Source organism: Opisthocomus hoazin, chromosome 17, assembly GCF_030867145.1.
Source record: "Opisthocomus hoazin isolate bOpiHoa1 chromosome 17, bOpiHoa1.hap1, whole genome shotgun sequence".
Taxonomy (NCBI): Eukaryota; Metazoa; Chordata; class Aves; order Opisthocomiformes; family Opisthocomidae; genus Opisthocomus; species Opisthocomus hoazin.
The window spans coordinates 4,512,350-4,533,171 of record NC_134430.1 but is presented as its reverse complement, the minus strand read 5'-3'; the positions used below and the strand labels follow the sequence as shown (position 1 = coordinate 4,533,171).

The 20,822-nt window shown below is 59.2% G+C and overlaps 2 protein-coding genes across 2 annotated transcripts; one reads left to right on the top strand and one right to left on the bottom strand.

Annotated features, from left to right (window-relative positions):
• Positions 1 to 4,789: 4,789 nt before the first annotated feature.
• TRNP1 (TMF1 regulated nuclear protein 1) lies at positions 4,790 to 8,441 on the bottom strand. The gene is made up of 3 exons (XM_075437911.1): positions 7,991 to 8,441; positions 6,082 to 7,795; positions 4,790 to 4,855 (listed from the first exon to the last, which is right to left on the bottom strand). The coding sequence occupies exons 2-3, from the start codon at positions 6,799 to 6,801 to the stop codon at positions 4,790 to 4,792; spliced, it is 786 nt and encodes a 261-aa protein (XP_075294026.1). The 5' UTR covers positions 6,802 to 7,795; positions 7,991 to 8,441.
• A 3,768-nt stretch (positions 8,442 to 12,209) lies between these two features.
• KDF1 (keratinocyte differentiation factor 1) lies at positions 12,210 to 20,602 on the top strand. The gene is made up of 5 exons (XM_075438164.1): positions 12,210 to 12,255; positions 13,259 to 13,432; positions 15,515 to 16,625; positions 17,521 to 17,595; positions 18,270 to 20,602. The coding sequence occupies exons 3-5, from the start codon at positions 15,533 to 15,535 to the stop codon at positions 18,350 to 18,352; spliced, it is 1,251 nt and encodes a 416-aa protein (XP_075294279.1). The 5' UTR covers positions 12,210 to 12,255; positions 13,259 to 13,432; positions 15,515 to 15,532; the 3' UTR covers positions 18,353 to 20,602.
• The last annotated feature ends 220 nt before the right edge of the window (positions 20,603 to 20,822 follow it).

The following is a 20,822-nucleotide window of genomic DNA, read 5'->3' as shown; positions in this document are numbered from 1 at the left end:
GGGGAAGCGTTGTTTAAGTACCAGCACAGCCCCTGTGCGGGGGAAGGCTGGGCTGTGGGGATGCGATTGATGCGATGCGATGCGATGCGATGCGATGCGATGCGATGCGATGCGATGCGATGCGATGCGATGCTGCTGCGGGGCTGAGGCCAGGATTGGCTGGGGACACAGCCCAGGGGCTGGAGCGGTGTCCCATGTCCCAGCGGGAACTGGGGGGTGTTAACTGGGATGCTGGCAACTTAACACCCCAGGACCCCAGTTAAGACCCCAGGACCCCAGTTTACACCCCAGGACACCAGTCAAGTTGCCAGGACCCCAGTTTACACCCCAGGACCCCAGTTTGGTTGCCAGTATCCCAGTTAACACCCCAGGACCCCAGTTAACACCTCAGGACCCTAGTTAAGTTGCCAGGATCCCAGTTAAAGCCCAGGACCCCCGGTAACACCCCAGGACCCCAATTCGGTTGCCAGGATCCCAGTCAAGTTGCCAGGACCCCAGTTTACACCCCAGGACCCCAGTTAACACCCCAGGACCCCTGTCAAGTTGTCAGGACCGCAGTTTACATGGCAGGACCCCAGTTAAGTTGCCAGGACCCCAGTTAACACCCCAGGACCCCAGCTAACACCCCAGGACACCGGTTAAGTTGCCAGGATCTCACTTAACACCCCAGGACACCAAGTAACACCCCAGGACCCCAGTTCAGTTGCCAGGACCCCAGTTTACAACCCAGGACCCAAATTAACACCCCAGGACCCCAGTTTACACCTCAGGACCCCAGTTAAGTTGACAGGACACCAGTTAACACCCCAGGACACCAGTTAAGTTGCCAGGACCCCAATTAACACTCCAGGACCCCATTTAACACCCCAGGACCCCAGTTAAGTTGCCAGGACCCCAGTTAAAACCCTAGCACCCCAGTTAACACCCCAGGACCCCAGTTAAGTTGCCACGACCCGGGCCTCCTCAGTGGCCTCCCGAGACCTGGCCTGGGGACCTCTGGGGGGAGAGCCCTGTCCCCACATCCCCAGCACCCTTGCCCCGTCCCTTTCTGACACCCTCCACTGCCTTCATCCCGTCCCTTTTTCCCCCTCTCCATCGCCTTCGCCCTGTCCCTCCCATCTCTCTCCCCCCGTCCCTATTCCCCCCGCCCCCCTCCACTCTCGCACCTGCCTTCTGGTGGCATTTTGGCTCTGGGGAGTTTCTCTCTGCGCCCATGGGTGCCTGCACCCCTGCCACCCACCCTGGCACCGGCCGCATGCCAACACCCTTCATCGGGACTAGCCCGAAGGAATTAAACCGCGCAATGGAGAGAAGCTGGGCTTAGGTATTAACATGCCATATTAATTTTATTTTTCCCAGAAAGTCTCTAACAACACAATCTCATAAACCCAACAAGCGTTGCTGCTGTTTACGTAAGGTTATTGCTGGCAGGAGGGCAGAAAGGCGAGCGGGGTTACATAAAGCGCTGTGCTCCCAGGGCAGGGGACGCTCCCGCCGGCAGGCACCGAGGGATCAGGCTGCTGCTCGGTGCTTTCCTTCTGCCCTGGCGCTGGAGGCGGTGCGGGTTTTCTCCTCCAAATCCGTACCCCAGACGGGCCCAGCAGGACTTTGCCGCTGTCCCCATCGTGCGTGAGCAGCCCGGTGACAGTGTCAGCTGGAGCTTTCTGGGGGTAGCACAGGGCTCCTGTGCCATCTGGGGCACAGGGGGGGTCACGGGCCAGGTCACCCACAAAACCACACCTGGACGGTCCCTGGACGGCGTTGTGGGAGGCTCCTGGCCGGTGGCTGGACCAGAGAGTGAACTTGGATGTGCAGGTGCCAGCACAGCCATGTCCGTGCCGCGGTGACGGGGCTTGCTGCACCCCGCAGCACGGCTTCGAGGGGTCCTGGTGGGCTGGGGACAGGCAGTGCCTTGCGGGAGCGGCTGCAGAGGTCACTGGCCGAGGATTTACCTGCAGAGATGGTGCCCAAAAGCATGGCCCAAGGACTCATGCAGACGCAGGAGGTGAGGGGCTGCTCGGGGCCGGATGCAGGCAGCGCGGGCGGTCCCAGAGGTGTGTTACCCCGGTCATGAGCAGCCGCCGTGTAACGGGACTCTGGGGTTAGTTTTTATTTTTTCTTTTTATTCTTTTTCCTGAAACAGGTATGGCATCTCGCTCCAGCATCAGCTCCTCCACTCCGAAAGCCAGGTCTCAGATGTGGCCACAACCACCCTGGCCGCGTAGTTTTACTGCCCTCGCTGCTCTTCCTCCCGAGCGGGGGGACATCCCCCTGCCCCGGGAGACAGAGGGGACCCCAGCTGCCTTGCCCCAGCCTCTGAAATCCCGAGGGCAGTTTTCCCTGAGCAGACGGGTGCCCTCGTTTCTGCTAAACGTGCGTCGGTTTGCGGGGTGGAGCTGTGAGGACACCTGGGATCTCCTTGCCCTGCCACCAACCCTCCCGTCCTCACCAGTGGCATCGGCAGGAAAATGGGAATAAACACTCGGATCGTAACGGGTGTCGTGGTCCAGCTGGAGATACTGCAGGAACCCAAAGTGTGGTGAGACCGTCAGCGTACCGAGGCCGAAGGGTAGGAAGGAACCGTCGCGTCAAAGGATTTTGAATGATTTTGGTCTTAGTGGTTTAACAGAGTCGACTTTTTTTTTTTTTTTTAAGGTCTTTCCCTGCGAGTCCTTTAAGTAGGTTCTGCTCTAATCAGGTCAAAAGCTGATTTGCAAATAATCACCAGAGAAGGAAAAAAACCCAAAGGGTTTAAGCCCAGGCTGTGCATTTTATACTATTAATTGAAAGCCTGGGAGAGATAATGTCTCCCTTCTCCTGGCTGAGACCTGTAAGCTGCTATTACCAGCAAACTCCCCACCCGGCGCGGGGAGGCACCTCCCGGTCGGGATTACGGCTCTGGACGCAGAGGAAAACCTCCAGCGGGGCAGTGAGTTAGTGAAAGGGCAGAAACTGGGGAGCAGTGAGGAGATACGGGGTGTCAGAGCACCCGTGAGCTCCGTGGAGGGTAGCACAGAACCAAAAATCATTGTCTGACAGCAGGGATTCACAGGAGAAAAATACAGCCCCCCCCCACCGCCTGACCGTCGAGTGACGCTGGGAGCGCAAATATTTCTCTGCCACCCATTTTCTGCACACATTCATGTGCAAATTGTGCCTTATTTGTGATCTTACGCAGATTTTTCAGGACAGACGCTGTCTGTATGTCTGTGTGTGTATATATCTATATATCTGTGTACACCTGCGGTGCCTGGCAGAGACCCCGGGCGCCCGCAGTGGCACCCAGCTGCAGGCAGCTCCTAACACATTTTCCACGTCCCCACACACCGGGAGGAGGGAAGAAGTCGATAATCAGAGAAATCCACTCTGGTATTAATTACGTGCCATTACCAGGGCTTATTTGCTAATCCCCGTTCTAATCACCTTCTCGGTTATATTTCAACCGGCGCGTAAGGACACTGCATGTAATGAATAAAATATATCAAAGTTTACTTGCGCTGGTGCCCTGCCGCGGAGCGCGGGCAGCACAGTGCAGGCAGCACGGCGCGGGCAGGAGTCCGGCAGCAGCACCAGCCGGCGCGGCGGCGAGAAGCGAGGGTTACACAACAGACCTGCTGTCTCACACCAAGGGAGTCGCGGCACATTCATGAGTCAGTGAGATCCCCCCCCCCCCACCCCAGCCCGAATCAAGTGAGGATTTTTTAATTAAAAAAATAAATAAATAAGGGGGGTGCATTACGGTTTTCCAGCAGGAGGGAAGGATTCATGCAGCCTCCGGGGAAAGCCACTGCGAAAGCCTGGTGCAGCAAAGCGAGACCCCGTTTCGGTGGCTCGGCCGCGGGACGCCGTTAGCCCCGGGGACGGCGAACGCTGCAGCTGCGTCCGGCGAAGGAGCGGGCTCGCGGAGGGCTTCGCCAGCTGAAACGCTGCGGTTCCCAGCGGGGATGCTGCTGTGGGGTCCGAGCCCTCCATCCCGAGGCCGGCTCGGGGCTGGTGGGGCAGAGATGGGGTCAGTGATGGGACAGCGATGCCGGGAGCCCTCTGCCCGGGGAGGGATGCTTCGTCCCGAGCCCACCTCCACCTCCTCGTGCCTTCTCGCCCCTCCGGAGCCCGCAGCGACAGGCTCTGCCGCAGGGTGACATTGGGGGTGCTCAAGGTCTTTTGCTGGAAGCACAGGGAGGCTCCAAGTGTCACCTGCTTGGTCGGTCATCAAAGCAGTCCCAAAAATCCAGCTCGGCAGGAGGCAAACAGTGCCGGGGCCATCGCGAGGACCAGTCCCCTTCCGCTCTCTGCCCCCGCGGGGATGCACAGCTCAGAGCCGAAATCACTGTCCGGGGATGGTGGCAGTGGGGTGACCCCGAGCCCCCTTGATCCCCCACTGAGGCTTGCACGGGGGCACATGGAGGCTGCACCCAAGCCCCAGCATGAGGCACAGTCCCACCAGCGTCCTGCTGGCCCAGGGTCTCAGGGACCCCTCCTGGGGGGCAGTGGGGCTCGGACAGGGAAGGGGCCCTGCCCCATAGCGGCTGCCCGTGGGGGGGAGGTGACCCCAGAGCGGGCTGGGGGTGGTGGCAGCAGATTCCGCTGTAAACACCCCCAGACCTGGCAAGATCCTCCAAGGACCCCAGACCCTGCAGGGACCCCATGCACCCCAGACTCTGCTGGGTCCCCCACCCTCACTGCCCTCCCCCATGTCTGCCAGCTCACTGCACACCCCTGGGCCCCTGACCCTGCAGGGTCCCTCAAGCACCCCAGGGTCCCCCGGTGACACCCCCCCCCCCAAGATTCCTTAGGGCACCCCAAGGTCCCCAGACCCTGCTGGGTCCCCTGGAGTGCCCCAATCCCACAGGGTCCCCTGTGGAACCCCAAACACCCCAGACCCCATAGGGTCTCCCACTGTAAGACCCCTGAGGCCCCCAGATCCTGCTGGGTCCCCCAGCACCTGCAGGGTCCCTCTGGGACCCCCAAACCCACAGGGTACCCCCAAACCCTCCCAACCCACCTGCTCCCAATCCATCAGACTCCCCAGCGCCCCCTCAAGGACCCCAGACCTTGCTGGGTCCCATTCCATCAGAATTCCCCAGGACCCCAGACCCTGCTGGGTCCCCCCACTCCCTGAGTCCCCCCAATCCTGCAGGGTCCCAGCCCATCAGACCCCCCCCGGACCCCCTCAAGGACCCCAGAACCCGCTGGGTCCCCCCAAATCCTGCAGGGTCCCAGCCCATCAGACTCCCCAAGGATCCCAAATCCTGCAGGTCCCCCCACTCCCTGGGACCCCCAAGCCCTGCAGGGTCCCAATCCATCAACCCCCCCCACGACCTCCTCAAGGACCACAGAGCCCACTGGATCCTCCCACTCCCCGGGACCCCAAAACCCGGGAGGGTCCCAATCCATCAGAATTCCCCAGGACCCCAGACCCCGCTGGGTCCCCCCCAAACCCTGCAGGGTCCCAACCCATCAGAATTCCCCAGGACCCCAGACCCCACTGGGTCCCCTCGGGAACCCCAAACCCCACAGGGTCCCATCCCATCAGACTTCCCCCCAGGACCCCAGACCCCGCTGGGTCCCCCCGGGAACCCCAAACCCCGCAGGGTCCCAATCCATCAGAATTCCCCAGGACCCCAGACCCCGCTGGGTCCCCCCAAACCCTGCAGGGCCCCAACCCATCAGACCCCCCCCCAGGACCCCGCTGGGTCCCCCCAAACCCTGCAGGGTCCCAACCCATCAGAATTCCCCAGGACCCCAGATCCCACTGGGTCCCCTCGGGAACCCCAAACCCCACAGGGTCCCAGCCCATCAGACCCCCCCCAGGACCCCAGACCCCGCTGGGTCCCCCTCAAACCCTGCAGGGTCCCAATCCATCAGAATTCCCCAGGACCCCAGACCCCGCTGGGTCCCCTCGGGAACCCCAAACCCCACAGGGTCCCATCCCATCAGACAAACCCCCCCCCACAGGACCCCCTCAAGGACCCCAGACCTCGCCGGCTGCCCCCACCCCCCCCCCTAGGCGGGGCTGCGGGGCGCGGCGGGCAGGCGGCGGGGGGCGGCGGAGGGGGCGGCCCCGCGCGGGCGGGCGGGGGCCCAGGGCACGCAGCTGCGGAGGGCTCGGGCGGCGGCCAGGAGCGCGGCGGGCCGGGGGCGGGGGCGGCGGCGGAGCCCCTTCTGCAGCCGCTGGCTGTGAGCCGCCAGCGCCAGCTGCGCCTGGGCCACGCCGGCTCCCAGGCGGCCCAGGGCCTCGGCGCGGGCGGCCAGGCGGAGCTCGGCGTGGCGCAGGGCGCAGTGCACCTGCCGCACCCGGCCCTCCAGCTCCGCCGCCGCCCGCCGCCGCCCCTCGGCCGCCACCAGGCGCCGCCGCGCCGCCGCCAGCTCCACCGACCCGGGGGCGCTGCTGCCGCTGCTGCCGGCGGTGCTGCTGCTACTGGTGCTGCTGCTGCTACTGGTGCTGGTGGTGGTGCTGGTGGTCGTGGTGCTGCTGCTGCTGGTGGCACCGCCGCGATCCGGGCGCTGCTCGCCGCCCGCTGCCGGACTCGGAGCTGCCGCCGCCATGGGGACGGGAAGGGGAGCGGGGCACCTTCGCGCCGAGCGTGGATATATAGCCCGGGGGCGGTGCCGGCTCCGTGCGGCTCGGCCCCGCCGGGGGCGGCTCCGGTAACGGCTCCGCAGCAGCACGGGGGGCGGGGGGGGGGGGTGCGATCGCGGCCCGGCACGGTGCAGGCCCGGTGGGGGATGCTCGGGCTCGGTGTGGCTCGGTACGGCCCCGGGCTGGGTAGGGCTCGGTACAGCACGGCCCCGGCCCGGCATCTGGCTAGGTACGGCCCGGCGCTGCACTGGTCCGGCCCCGGGCTCGGTACAGCTCGGTACGGCACGGCCCCGGGCTAGGTATGGCTCGGTACGGCACGGCCCCGGTACCAGGCTGGGTATGGCTCAGTAACGGCCCCAGGCTCGGTACAGCTCGGTACAGCACAGCACCGGTGCTGGGCTCGGTACAGCTCGGTACGGCACGGCACCGGTACTGGGCTCAGTGCAGCACGACACCGGCACAGCCCCGGGCTGGGTATGGCACGGCACGGCCCCGGGCTCAGTGCGGGTGGTGTCTCCTGTTCGTGGCACTGGAGAAGTGCCCTCCCTTGGGGGGGCATCGCTGGGAAATGCGGAGCTGTGGAGGGGGGGTTCACTGGGAAAGGCTGGGAGGGTTACTGGGAGTCATTGGGAAAGGCTGGACTGGGAGAGGGTTAATGGGAAGGGTTACTAGAGGAATTATTGGGAAAGGCTTAGGCTGGAGAGGCTTAACTGGGAAAAGCTGGACTGGGGTGGTACTGGGAAAGGCCGAGTTGGAAGGGGTACTGGGGAGATTTACTGGGAAGAGTTAGGGGGAAAGGCTGGACTGGGACAGGCTACTGGAACGGCTGGTTTCATGTCTGCAGCCCCTGGCAGAAGCAGCTGAGGAAGCTCCTGGTGCTGGCTGGGGGCTGCTGGTGCCCCCAGCCGCCAGCCTGGGGCAGGGGCAGCCCCCGTCCCCCCCCCCCAGGGCTGGGATGTCCCAGCCTTGGGGTGCAGGGGACGTGGCACTAGGACAGCGTGTCCTTGATTGCATGACTGTCACAGCGGCGTCGCTGCCAATGTCATTATCATTTAAGATGGCGTTAATAGAGCTGAGAGTGGGCTGAGACTCGGGCACGGGGAGGGTGCTGCTGCCGCCTTGCTCCCCACAAGGAGCCTGGTTTTGGGGGTTCCTCCTGCTGGGATGTCACGCTCAGCAGCTGCATCTTCACGTCGGTGCGAGGGGCAAAGCCTGCTGGTGTTTCGCAGCAGAGAGGATAAAAGGGATGGCAGCAACATGGTGCCGAGCTCTCATCCCACCCCCAGCCAGGAGCAAAACCCACCCTAAATCTGTTCCAGGCAGAGCCACGTCCAGGCCTGCGGTGGTTGTCACCCACGCCCCCCCCCCCCCCCCCCACATGTGGGCTGGTGGCAGCTTTGCTTTCCTTACCTTAGGGGGGAAAAAACCCCGTCGCTTGTGCTTTGCGTCGCATTCCTGCTCTTGCCAGCGCTGCCACACGTCACACCGGCGCAGCGTCGGAGGCTGCTGCGTCACCGCTCCCGGCCCCCGCTGCCTGCTCATCCCTTCCCTGCGTCCACCGGCTCCCTCCGCACCTCTGCAGCCCGGTGTCGGGGACACGGCCATGGCGTTGTGTGTCAGGCTGCAGGAAGCCCAGGCTGAGCCATCCTCATGCATCTGAGGCAAATGCGGCTATAAAACGGGGTTTGGGGATTTTGGGGGGTGCTGCTCCATCGCAGGTGCAGGGTGAAAGCTCTGCTCTTGTTCCCTCTGTCTCCAACCCAGAGAAACTGGGGGGACAGGCAGGTATTAAATAAAACACCCCTCTGATTTTTAGCTCTGCTTCGGTGGGACCTGGACCCTCAAGGGTACCCCCGAAGGGGGAAAGGGCCGGGGTCTGTCTTGCAGTGAGCTTCCCCTGTTCCCCCAAAGTGGAACCTCAGGATCGCTGAGGTTGGAGGGCCCTCTGGAGGTGCCTGCTCCATCACTCACCCGCTCATGCAATAATTTGGGTCACCTCCCAGGTCCGTGCTGCTCGTCACCTTCCCAGCTCCAGTCCCCGGTCCAGGGTGAGGAAGGCAAATGGAAATGGGGAGTGGCCGTGCCCGGGCGTGAGTTTAAGAAATAAGCCGGGGCCAGATGGGCTGGGGATGTTGTGCAGCGAGGCTGAGGGTGTCACTGAGCCCCCCACAGCGGCCGTGTCCCCAGGCTGTCCCAGCTGGCCGTGGCACATCCCGGTAGACGAGCAGGCAGAGGCTGATAAAGGCAAATAATAAAAAATCACAAGAACTGCCCCGGCCCCTCAGGGTCCCTTCACTGCCCGAGGCCCAGAAACCCTCGTGCGCTGCTGCGGGATCGCTGCCCGGGCTGACGAGCTATTAATGATTTAGCAGAGGAGTCTGAAATTAGCAGCGCTCAGAATAAACCTCTGATGCAAAAGCCCAGTTGAGAGCGTTGTTCTCCCTTCCCCGGCAGCCACCTTCCGCAGCCGCATGCGGAGACACCCACCGCCAGGACGGGGCACCCCGCTACACCCCGTGCACCCCGCTACACCCCGTGCACCCCGCAGCCAGCCCGGTGCCGGTCCCTGGTGTTCCCCGGCGCTGCCAGCAGCCAGCCCGGCATCGCCGTGCTCTGCTCCGGGGTAGGGCAGCCCTGCGGGAGAACGTAGCCGAGGGCTGTGCGCCGGCCTCTTATCTCTAAAGCCCTGCGTTGGGATGTGCTCCAGAAAAGTGAAGCTTTATTATAGGCGGTAAATAATTGAAGTTAGTGCCATCTCTCCCAGTCTCTCTGCAGGTTTTTTCCCAGGTGTCCCAGTTACCGGGACGGGGGGGACCTGGGCACTACTCTCTCATCCTGGCCCAGTTTAAGGGAAGGAATCCTGCAACAGGATCTCAGGTTTAAGCGCCAGGACTCCTGGGTCGACCCAGATCCCTGCCCCACTGTCGTGGACCCAGCAACACTGGCAGCAGCGGGTTGGGACTGTGGCCCTGGCACACGGTGGGAGCTCAGCTGGGAGGTGCTGGGGCTCGAGGGGCTGCACCGTGCTGCTCGGCTCGTTCTGGCAGTGCCAGGCTCGATGGGGCAGCGCCGGGAGAGGTTTCGTGGCCGGGATCTGTGCTCAGGGCACCTGGCAGAGAAGGAGACGACGCAATTTCCAAGCAGTGCTTCGAGTTGCACACAAAGGAAGGCTGGGCCAGGGAAATGACACCGTCTGGAATGAAGTACGGTGTTCCTCTGCCAGAGGCTTAAATAAATAAATGCTGTCTTTGTGCCCTTTAGAGAAGGAATTCTTGGCACTGGCACCATCCTTTAAATTGATTTCTCTCTCTCCTCTTTCCTCTCGGAAACCAGCTGGTGCATCTGAGCTGAGTGGTTGTCGCTTCAACTGCGGCTGCGGTGCACGGCTGCCGGGCTCCTTCCCTGCCTGCCCTGCTGCCTGCTTTCCCTCCTGGTTTCCTTCCTTTCCCCCACACCTTCAGGGAAGGATCCGACCCCCAGACAGTGAATCCCCACCTCTTTGGCGAGAACCACGGAGTCACCCAGCGGTAGCACACAGGATGGGCTGAGCCTGGCAGCCCCGGTGCCTGGGGAGCACTGGGCATCCTCACAGCACGTGTCCCCCCGTGGCACCGCTGTCCCTGGGCACTTGGGCAGAAACAACCGCTCCCAGTGGGAGAAGGGACGGACGACGCTGTTGCTTCGCAGGGTGTGAGCAGAGAGGGTGAAATCACCGCAGACAAAGGGTGTGGGTCCCTCCGTGGCTGCGGCCGGGCAGGAGGGCGGGTATGGGGGGCAGGAGGGGCGGCCAAAGGCTTTGGGGGTGTCAAAGCACTTGGGCATGGCCTGGGTGGAGGTTCACCCTGGGGTGGATGAGCTCCCGACGCTGGTGTGAGGCACCCAAAGCCACAGGCAGCACCCAGGGAGGTGCAGGCAAGGTGCTTTCCGAAGGGTGCAGGTCCCATGGGACCTGGGAGGACGCGCGTGGCCACCCCACGCCTGCCGCTTTCTGCCCCTTGGTTGGGAGGTGCTGCCTGGCGCAGGCAGCACGGGGGGGGGTTGCCTGCAGGGGAGTTAAAATGACAAGGAACAGTGCAGGGCAGATCCAGGGGATCCATGGGATGGGGACCCTTGGGGACAGGGATCCACTGGGGCCAGGATCCTCAGTGACAGGGATGCTCAGTGACCTGAATCCACAGGGACGGGGATCCTTGGGGACAGGGATCCTCAGGGACTAGGGGTTCTTTGGAACAGGATCCTTGGGGATGAGGATCCATTGGGGACAGGGATCTTTGGGGGCAGGGATCCTTGGGGACAGGGATCCTCAGGGATGAGGGGTTCTTTGGAACAGGATCCTCAGCGATGAGGATCCATCAGGATACGGATCCTTTGGGACAGGGATCCTTTGGGAGGGAGACCCTTGGGGATGGAGACCTGAAGGGTGGGGACCTTGGGGACAGGGATCCTTGGGGACAGGATCCTCAGGGACAGGGATCCTCAGGGACGAGGGGTTCTTTGAGACAGGGGTCCTGGGGGAGGGAGACCCGTGGGGATGGAGACCTGGAAAGCTGGGCAGAGAGGAACCTGATGAGGTTCAACAAAGGCAAATGCAGGGTCCTGCACCTGGGGAGGAACAACCCCATGCACCAGTACAGGCTTGGGACGGACCTGCTGGAGTGCAGCTCTGCGGAGAGGGACCTGGGTGTGCTGGGGGACGGCAGGTTAACCATGAGCCAGCAGTGTGCCCTGGCTGCCAAGAAAGCCAATGGAATCCTGGGGTGCATCAAGAAGAGTGTGGCCAGCAGGACGAAGGAGGTTCTCCTTCCCCTCTACACTGCCCTGGTGAGGCCCCATCTGCAGTACTGTGTCCAGTTCTGGGCTCCCCAGTTCAAGAAAGATGAAGAGCTACTGGAGAGAGTCCAGCGGAGGGCTACAAGGATGATGAGGGGACTGGAACATCTCCCCTACGAGGAGAGGCTGAGGGAGCTGGGCTTGTTCAGCCTGAAGAAGAGAAGACTGCGAGGGGACCTAATAAATGCTTATAAATATCTGAAGGGTGGGTGTCAGGAGGATGGGGCCAAGCTCTTTTCAGTGGTGCCCAGCGACAGGACAAGGGGCAATGGGCACAAACTGAAGCACAGGAAGTTCCATCTGAACATGAGGAAGAACTTCTTCCCTCTGAGGGTGACGGAGCCCTGGCCCAGGCTGCCCAGGGAGGTTGTGGAGTCTCCTTCTCTGGAGATATTCCAGCCCCGCCTGGCCGCGGTGCTGTGCAGCCTACTGTAGGTGACCCTGCTTCAGCAGGAGGGTTGGACTAGATGACCCACAGTGGTCCCTTCCAACCCCTACTATTCTGTGATTCTGTGATTCTGTGACCCTGGGGACAGGGATCCTTGGGGAAGGTGACCCTCAGCAACCAGGTTCCCTGGGGGCACGGACCCTCGGGGACAGGGACAGTCGGGGACACGGACCCTTGGGGATGAAGATCCTCGGGCAGAGGGGTGCTCCGCGGCCCAGCCCTCGGGGCCAAGGGTCCTCGGGGCCGGCGCCCCCCGGCGCTGGGGAAGCCCACGGGGCGGGGCCGGAGCCGCTTCGCCCGCCGCGCTCTGCTGTCCCTCGCGGCGGCCCGTCGGGCCGGGTCACGTGGCTCACCTGGCCCAGGTGAGGCGGGGCCGGCGCCGTTCCTTGGCTCGCAGGTAACGCCGGGGCGGGGGGGACTGGAACCCCGACCCCGGCCTCAGCCCCGGCCCCGGCGTGGGGAGCGGCAGCGGGGCCGCTCGGCCCGGGCCTGGGGGCAGCAGCAGGCAGCGACCGGGAGGGACGGGCGCTGCCCCCCCTCCCCCCCCATAACCCGGGGTTCCCCCGGTCCCCCGAGGCCGGGGTGCCCCGGTGCCGCCCCCCCGGCCGGGCCCGGCTCCTCCGCGCGCTCCGGCCCCCCGCGCCGCCGCTGTCCCCCGGCTCGGCCCCCTCCCGCTGCTCCGCGGCCTCCCCTGCCCGCGCCCGCTGGGAGCTCCCCGGGGGGGGGGGGGGTGTCGGTTCGGGTCTCCCTGCCCGCTGCGGGGGTCGGTTCGGCTTTCGAGGGGTGAGAAACTGAGGGGGGAGCGCGGTGGGGCCGGGCCGGGTCAGCGGCTGTGCCTGCTGCCGGCTTCCCTTCCCCGCAGAGCCGCGTCCCGGGGTGGGGGGGGACACCCTGCTTGGTACCCACCGGGTCTTCCCCCTTGCAGCGCCCGGATTTGGTTCCCCTGCGCCGTGAGCCCTGGTTCTCGGCTGGCTCGGGGTCGTTTGGGGCCGGGGGACGGGGAAGCGAGAGGCAGCCCCTTGGCGGAGGCCGCTGTGTCCCGGGCAGGGGAGAGAGGGGCGCGGAGAAGAGCCCGGGGCCGCGTTACGCTGGGCCAGGGTCTGTCTCGCTGCCCGGTGCCAGCAGAGCAGTCGGGAGCGCGGGTGCTTTGCAGGGCGGCTTTCGGCTCCTGGCAAGGCCATGGAGAAAACTCAGCAGCTGCTGATGCTGCCGTGTACCTAAGAGGAGTTGTGTCTGTGTGTAAGTCCTGTATCTTGAGTGTAGGTCCTCTGGCCCCTTTTGAAATCAACGCTTTGACTTTCCTAGCTTCTAACAACGGTGGCAATATGGTTATTGGCAGACTGATGTGGCGTTATTAGGTAGAGTCACAACTTAATTTAGCTTTTTTAAAACTTTCGAAGGAAATCCCGTCCTCTGAACAATGAAGATCTTAGACCCCGGCTAACTCTGAGACGCGCAAACTGTTTGTGAATCCCCCCTCGCTCCTCTGAAGCCGATGCTGAAGCTCTCTAGAAGGATCTTCCCTACTCACACCCGGTGCCTGCGTGAGAACAGAGAAAGCTCCCGACGCTCTTGTGAGTATCAACTCGGCTGTGGGTCTTACTCCAAGCTTTTGTTGATGGCTGCGTTAAGCAGCCGGCTGCGTGTTTCGGTCCAGGCCGTTGCTTGTGCCAGAGGAGCCGCTGGATGGAGGAGCTGTGTTCTGTGTGTGCTCCCGGGAATGCCTCGGGCATGTGATCCAGTGGTCGCTGGAGCATGAGCTGGGGCGGGAAGGGGGCGAGCTGGGATGGGAAGGGGGCGAGCTGGGCGTGCGGGGCCCGAGGTGTCTCCGCTGCCTGACGTGGCTGGGGGTTTGTGCCATGTCGGGCAAGTGGTTGAATCTCTGAGCCTGCAAATCTCTTTCTGTAGAGCTGAGATGATGCTCTTCCCTGCGTCAAAGATGCTTTCAAATTTCAGAACAATATATATTGTTAGGTAAATTATTGTTGCTGTTCGTGGGCACTGACTGTGTTCGATCTCTTGGTGAGGCCTCAGTTTTGAGAGATACATCCCAGTAAGGAGTTCTGTGCTTAGATCAGCTCAAATGTTTCCGGTTTGTTTGTAAATTCTGAACTGCGTTATAAAAATGATAAAGCTGAGGAAAAAAAGCCGGTTGTTCTGAAGGGAAAGCAATCAAAACTCTCTGCTGATGCTGAGTCTCGGGAGCTCTGCCTGCTCAGCACTGAAATTGGGGCTTTTCTGTTTAACATATTGTCCAGGAATGTGCAAAGGGAGCTCCTGGGACATGCACTAATTATGAATTCTTATAAGCTAATGGAGCCAAAATATTCCTGGAAAGCAGTGGTGTGCTGTGACTGCCTGGTTTTCAGTCTGTGCCTGTTTCTTTGTGGGGGCAACATTACTGTCTGTTGTACGAAAGGGGGAAAAAAGGCAATGCTCTGACAAGGTAGGACAGATTTATTTATTCATGCTTGAGGTGCACTATAGAAAGTATATAGTAGAGCAGCAGGGACAGTCCAAAAACACTTAAGCAGGGCTCTCACTGCTTATTAATTAGCCTAATTAGCATTTAAAACGATCTCTTGGGGGCGAAAGCAGTGTTAGCCAAGAAGCATAGCAACTGTGGACAATTTAGGGGCCCACCGTAGTCTGGGATAGAAGTGGAGAGTGACAGCCCTGACCTGACTTCCCTCGCTCTTGCCCGGTGCCGGGTTTTCTTCAGAAATGGGAGATTTAATGTCCCAAACTCTGCGTGTTGGATCTGTGGAGCTAAAGTGTGACATAGTGCCCTGTACAAACGGTTTACTCCCGTATGCAGACCTGGGGCAGCTGGGTTTGTACAGTGGCACTGAGAAACCCACCTGAGCAGACAGTCTGCTGTAGGATTTTGGTAGTAGGGCTTGGTAAAGGTTTTACTCCCATGAGGAGTGATTTGAGACTAACTTGTTGACAAGATCTTTTCTTTAATCCAGATGAAGACATTGGTCTGTAACATAATACGGCCTTAGCATGACTAGCAAAAATCATCAGTGTTAGTAACGCCATCATTGCTAAATCCTCTAAATTTGAATAGCATCGAATAATCTGAAGTCTGAATTGGCAGGAAGATGGATTGCCTGTCATCTCCTCCTGGGCACAGTGTGTTTTGAAATGGGTAAGTGCTGTCAGGGCCCAGCTTAATCCTAAAGAATGTGAGTCAAAGGGGAAGTTGTTTAAAAGCAGATACTTTCCCTTTGGAGCCGGTCAGCTGGCTCCACCTCCGGCTGTGCTGCTCATTTATTGCTCTGGAGCAGCGGCTCTGGAGCCTGACTTGTCTTCCAGGTGTGTTGAGGAAACCTCGTCTGAAGGTTACAGGGATTATGAGATCTTAAAAGTAGTCCTTTGGAAACATTTCTCTTCTGATTCAAACATCTCCCAAGAGGAAGCAGCAAAGCTAGAGTAGTCGGAGAACCCTGAAACGCAGGCTGGATTCCCTCTCTGTGCAGCGATTGAGAACAGCACGAGTCCTAATGCAAAATATTTCTGTAAATAACTGAAAAGTTGAGTTGGAGAATCCCTGAGTTTGAATGCCAGGTCCTTCTCTGTTGATCAGCACCTCGCTGAGGCGAGACTGGTGACGAATGCTTTGTTTGATTTGAGACCTTCTTGTTCTCCAGGTGCCTGAGCGGTGAGCCATGCTGGGCCGGAAAGCAGGACTCCCCCGCGACCTGAGCAGCCACCGCCAGCTGAAGCAGCCCTACCAGGAGGCTGTGCCCCTGCGGCCCAGACCCGCCAAGGAGACGGATGTCAGCTTGGAGGTGTTTGGCGGCTCCACGCCTGAAATCAAGCAGAGCCGCGCCAGAGCCCAGCAGACGCGGGACAGGAAAGGGCGCAAAGCTGACCTCAAAGACTCTAACGGGAGAGAAGCAGAAACAATTACCTTTATTTCTGGTACAGCAGAGGCTCCCCCAAACCAGAGCTTTTGCTGTTCCTCTCTGTCTCAGGCCTGGAACACATACAAGGCTGTTTTCTGTTGTATAGTGACCTGTGGAGGCTGCTTTCAGGACTGCAGTGTCTGTGTCCCCTATCCAGGGCCCACTGAGACCTCCACTGATGACGGAAAGATCGGAGATTATAATGGGCGGCTGCCAAACAGCCCTGCCAACGTCTCTCCCACTGAGAAGAATGGGAACCAGATCAAAAAGTCCAGCATGGGGAGCAGTTTCAGCTACCCAGATGTGAAACTGAAGGGCATTCCTGTCTATCAAAACAGGAGCCCCAGCCACCACCTGGAATCGGATTCGTGCTGTAAAGACCTGCTGCCGGAGAAGCCCTTCAGGAACAGCATAGAAAAGCCACCGCTCCCCAGCAGCCACCGGAGTTCAGAGGAGTATTATTCCTTCCACGAGTCCGACCTGGACATCAGTGAGCTGAACGGCTCCATGTCCAGCAGGGAGATCGATGTCCTGATCTTCAAGAAACTGACGGAGCTCTTCAGCGTCCACCAGATCGATGAGCTGGCCAAGTGCACGTCAGACACAGTCTTCCTGGAGAAGACCAACAAGATCTCGGACCTCATCAATAGCATAACTCAGGACTACAACCTGGATGAGCAGGATGCTGAATGCAGGCTGGTCCGAGGCATCATACGCATCAGCACCCGGAAAAGCAGGGTCCGGCCCCATATTTCTATCCCAGCCAGCCAGAGCCACGAGAAGTCCAGCAGAGGCAACGCACCAGACAGCGGCAATGAAACGATGCTGGAGTCCATGGTCGTCAGCCAGGACGGTACGTGCGGGTTCCTTGGTGTCACCGCTTCCACACGAGAGAGTTATTTTATCGAAGCCGTGGAGGTGTGGCGATGGAGCAGGGTTGAAAGCTGATGTCTGTCTTGAGGTGGGGCTTGTTTTCCTGGGATGTGTGAATAGAGGTCCTTGCGCGTTACTGGAGACCTCTGCTGCTCACCAGTCACTGTGCTGTGGTTTTCTTGATAGTATCTTTCACTGTCAGTGAAGTTTGTGCTGAGCAATGTGAGGGCTTATTCTGCTGCTACTGCAATGATTCTGGCTTTCCTCCGCACCTCTAAGCTAGGCAGGAAGACTGTGAGTCAAACTTAACTGGTATGTCCAGTTACTAAGCTGGGTCTCTCCCTCATGCTCTACCAGCGCTCTTTGCTAATGCCACCCTTAGACTACCGTGACAGAGTGCCTCCCTGGAGCCGAGACTTCCTCTACCCGGTGGGGTGAGGAGTCAGCATCTCTGCCAGGAGGAGGGAAGGGCTCTTGCCACAGCCCGAGTGCCTCATGGCTCTCTCAGGGGTGCTCTCCTCCCTGTCTGGAGCAGCCTGAAGTGACTGACCTCCAGAACAGGTTCTAAGAGAGTTTGTTGTAGAAAGACCTTGAAAAGCTGAGAATGTGGGGACAAGGAGGCACCCAGAAGTAACGGAGGAGACCGGGTGGCTGTTGCGCTTCCCAGCCGAGCAGTCAGGCTGCTGTTGCTTCCTGGCATTTAAGGACTACAAAGCTCAGATTAGCGAGACAATGGTGGAAGCAATCTGAAGAATCAGACTCTACCGCTCCTATTACCTGAGGGTGGTGCCTTCTGAAGGAGAGCCCTGTGCATTCCTCTTGAGTCAGAGCTGCCCATCCTTTCCTGTCTCAGGCCCTCTTGCTTTTCGTTCCAGATTTGGCTGTGCAAATATCGGAAGAAACCCCTGCAGATGTGATAGCCAGGAATATGAGGCGGCATAGCAGCGCAGGTAACGTACCTGGCCGGGGGGTCTTAGCTGCAGCGGCATCGCAGGAGTGAGGGGAATGCCCTGAACCTCTTGTATTATGTGTGCCTTCAGTTTTTGGCTGAGCTGACGCCTGCTGCTTGGGTTACTGTAAGGGATTGTAGTTCTCTGGAGTTTTGGGAGTGAAGGGAGCTTAGAAGGCTGGGGTCTGCCTGTGTTGGTGGGTCCTGCTTGGAAGAGAGAGAAACCCAAGCATGGAGTGCTCCCTGTCCACGCAGAGCACTTGGCCTGAGAGCTTTCAGTCTCCGGGTGCCTTGACAAAGTTTGGGGCTGTATTTGGGGTGTGACCGGCTAAGGTCACAGCTGGGTTATACTGGGAACAAAAGGAACTGTGCCAAAGGGAAGCGGGGGAGAGTGATGGGCTGTCCCCTGAGCTCTGATCCCTGTGACATGCATGCTCTGCTCCAAAGAGCAGCCCGGGGCTAAAAGACAAGTTTTCTCCTGCATAATACCAGATCTGTCCTAGAAGATGGCTACAATGCAGGCAGGGTTGTTCCCGGCCTGTGGGCTTTGTGTGGCTTTCTCCTCCCTCATGATACACAAAGCCTTTTGTGGCAGTTGCTTGCCTAACCGCCAGGCACTCAGCTGCTATAGTTCACGTTGTCTAATGTCACCATCTCTTCTCTTTCCTCTCCAAGGCTCTCCAACAAGCAGAGATTCCTCTTTCCAAGACACAGAGACTGACTCATCTGGGGCACCTCTGCTTCAGGTGTATTGTTAAGGAGAAGGACCCAAGCAGCAGGCAGGCATTCCGAGGTGCTGCTGCAGTCGGATTTATCCTCCTTCAAGATGGAGTGTGCTATGTCACTTTTTTTTTTTCCTCCCCAGTCTACCCCAGTCCTTTGTTGAAGCCAAATTTCTCCTGCTGTCTGAATTTCACTGGATATATATAGTTTGGGGGTTTTTTTTGGACAATATAGAACATCAGGGAAGTGAACTGTGCAGCTAATGAACTTGGGAGGTGGAGTGTGTGCCCAGGGAGGAGAAGATGGACAAGGAAGTATCAGATAACTTGTGCCTCTATGATTTCTGTACTTCACGTTTAGCTTCAACAACCTCGGTGGCCCAGCCCTTTCCCTGCTTTGAGGATCTGTTCTGCAGTTCTTGCTTTCTGGCATTGTGTAAGTTAACTTGGGTAGGGATGGTGTCGCTGTGTTTGTGCTGATGCTGAGGTGAAGGCCAAGTGCCTGCTCTCCAGGGACCCAAATCTCTATTTAAAGTGGCTGTGTTGGTCCCAAAACCCTCAGTTCTCTCTCCGTGGTGTTTGCAGTAGCCAGATCTGCCATCTTCCTGCTGACCCTTAGCGGTGTCGTCTCCTGCTGCCTTGTATGGGGAAGGTTCAGGTAGCGTGGTTCGTTTGATCTTTGGCGTCTTGGTGTGTCTCCCGAGCCAGTGCCAGCTGCAGGGGGGTGGGAGGCCTGCATAGCTGCCCCGCTCTCGTCTCTCGAGCAGACCATGGGGATCGGCTTTGCAGTCACCGCCAGTCTGATGTGACCTGCGGGTGTGAGGTGTCAGCAATTGCACGAGCTGACCTGTGCCTTGCATGCCAGTCGCCGCCTCCTCGCTCATCTGCCAAGCCCTCTGCCTTTCCCCGTCACACTCGGTGTCACGCTGACTGCTGGGGCGAGCCTTCAACTCAAGTTGTAGCAGGTGAGGGAAACAGTCGGTTCATTTTTAGGTTTTTGTAATTAAGAATTGGGCTGTTTGACTGTTCTGCTAGAAACTCCTTTAGAAGTGGCTTGCTTCGAAAGGAAAGCCTGAAACGAGGGTGACTCCAGAGGGTCTGCGAGGAGCCGCTTGGCCCTGCCTTTACCCTGCGGGCACTCAGCGCCTTCCCCTTCCCTTCGCTCCCCTCTGACAGCCGGTCTGAAGCAGGAGATGTGATTTCGCTACCCAGAGGGCACGGTGCCAGGCGACCTTGAGGGCTGCAGCGTTGCCGCAGGAGGAAGCTGTATCTGGCTGGTGTTGCCACTTGGTTGTTTATCAGAAAGTCAACACGTGAAGCCATGGGGCTTGTTAAGACATTCGGGTGCCCTTGGACATGAATAGAAATCGGCCGGCTGAATTTACCAGCCACAGAATAAACACACCCACTGTTTTCTGGGGAGTGAGAAAGCAAAATAGGCCCCGTGCTTTGGTGTGGACTGTGTTTTTGTGCCTTAATTGAACTGAAATGTGCCTTTATTTCATAGCCTGTGATTTCTCTTCTAAAGGTTGGGTAGGGGGGAAAGGATTTAATTCCTCACATGAGTAGTCAGGCTTATTTAACCGCCCAAAGCCCTTTGAAATGTACGGTTCAAGTCCCTGTTAGAGCCTGTTTTTGTAAACTGCTCGCATTTCAGAGCGTGCTTTCATAAATGACGGACATTACGGAGACCACACCTTGAGACACTGACGGAGAGAGCTTTGAAAATAAAGGGGAGAGACTGAGACTTGGATTTGGCTTCCCCTCCCTGCTTTGTTTTTAAAGCTGTTGGTTTGTGGAAAACCCTGTTTATGCAAGGAATAAACTTGAAGCAAGACCAGCCCGGGACTCCCAGAGGAGCTGTGTTTGGTCACCTCCTCCTGCGTGCCACATGTACCGATGGACCCGTTTGGCTTCCTGCTTCCGAAGGGATTTGTACATACATACTTGGACAAGTTTACTTAAACCTGTGCACTGAGGCGTCGGCATGGGTCACGCTGACACGCGGCTCTGTGGTCTGCGCTGGAGCTTTGGCGACGAGGGGTGAGGACGGACTTGCAAAGAGCTGCCAATCGCTAGTACAGAGGCAATAGCTCATTTTTAATGTTTAGTCTGTGTACGAAGAGTGAATGTGTATGGATTAAGCTTGCAAAAAAACCCCAAAACCCAACCCCCTCCCCCAAAAAACCTCACAAAAAGGGAGACTGTCAACTCAGTGGTCCCTGAAGCTGGTGCACCTGTGGTGTCTTATGGGATTCTTTTGCACTCCTTGGCCTTAAATGTCTGATTCGGTCTTTTTTTATAAAGCAAAAGATGTGCTCTTTACCTGTGCTGTCTTTTACATTCCTGCTTGCATCAGTTCAGGGAGAGCTTCCCTCTGCCAGGCGGGGGGGATTGCTGATCCCTGCTCGCCCAGCAGCACGTGGACAAAGATACTTTCATCTATTTGGCAGCGCTTGCTGTGCCCGGGGGGTTGTTTGGAGGGCTGAATGCCAGGCTGGTACGC

Coding starts and splice junctions, on each gene's coding strand:
- TRNP1 (XM_075437911.1), bottom strand. CDS start 6,801: ATGCCGGGCCGGGGCCGTGCTGTACCGAGCCCTACCCAGCCCGGGGCC. Junction 4,856..6,081: donor TCCGCAGCTGCGTGCCCTGG/GCCCCCGCCCGC, acceptor GGGGTTCCACAG/GGGACCCTGTGGGATTGGGG.
- KDF1 (XM_075438164.1), top strand. CDS start 15,533: ATGCTGGGCCGGAAAGCAGGACTCCCCCGCGACCTGAGCAGCCACCGC. Junction 16,626..17,520: donor CATGGTCGTCAGCCAGGACG/GTACGTGCGGGT, acceptor TTTTCGTTCCAG/ATTTGGCTGTGCAAATATCG. Junction 17,596..18,269: donor GAGGCGGCATAGCAGCGCAG/GTAACGTACCTG, acceptor TTCCTCTCCAAG/GCTCTCCAACAAGCAGAGAT.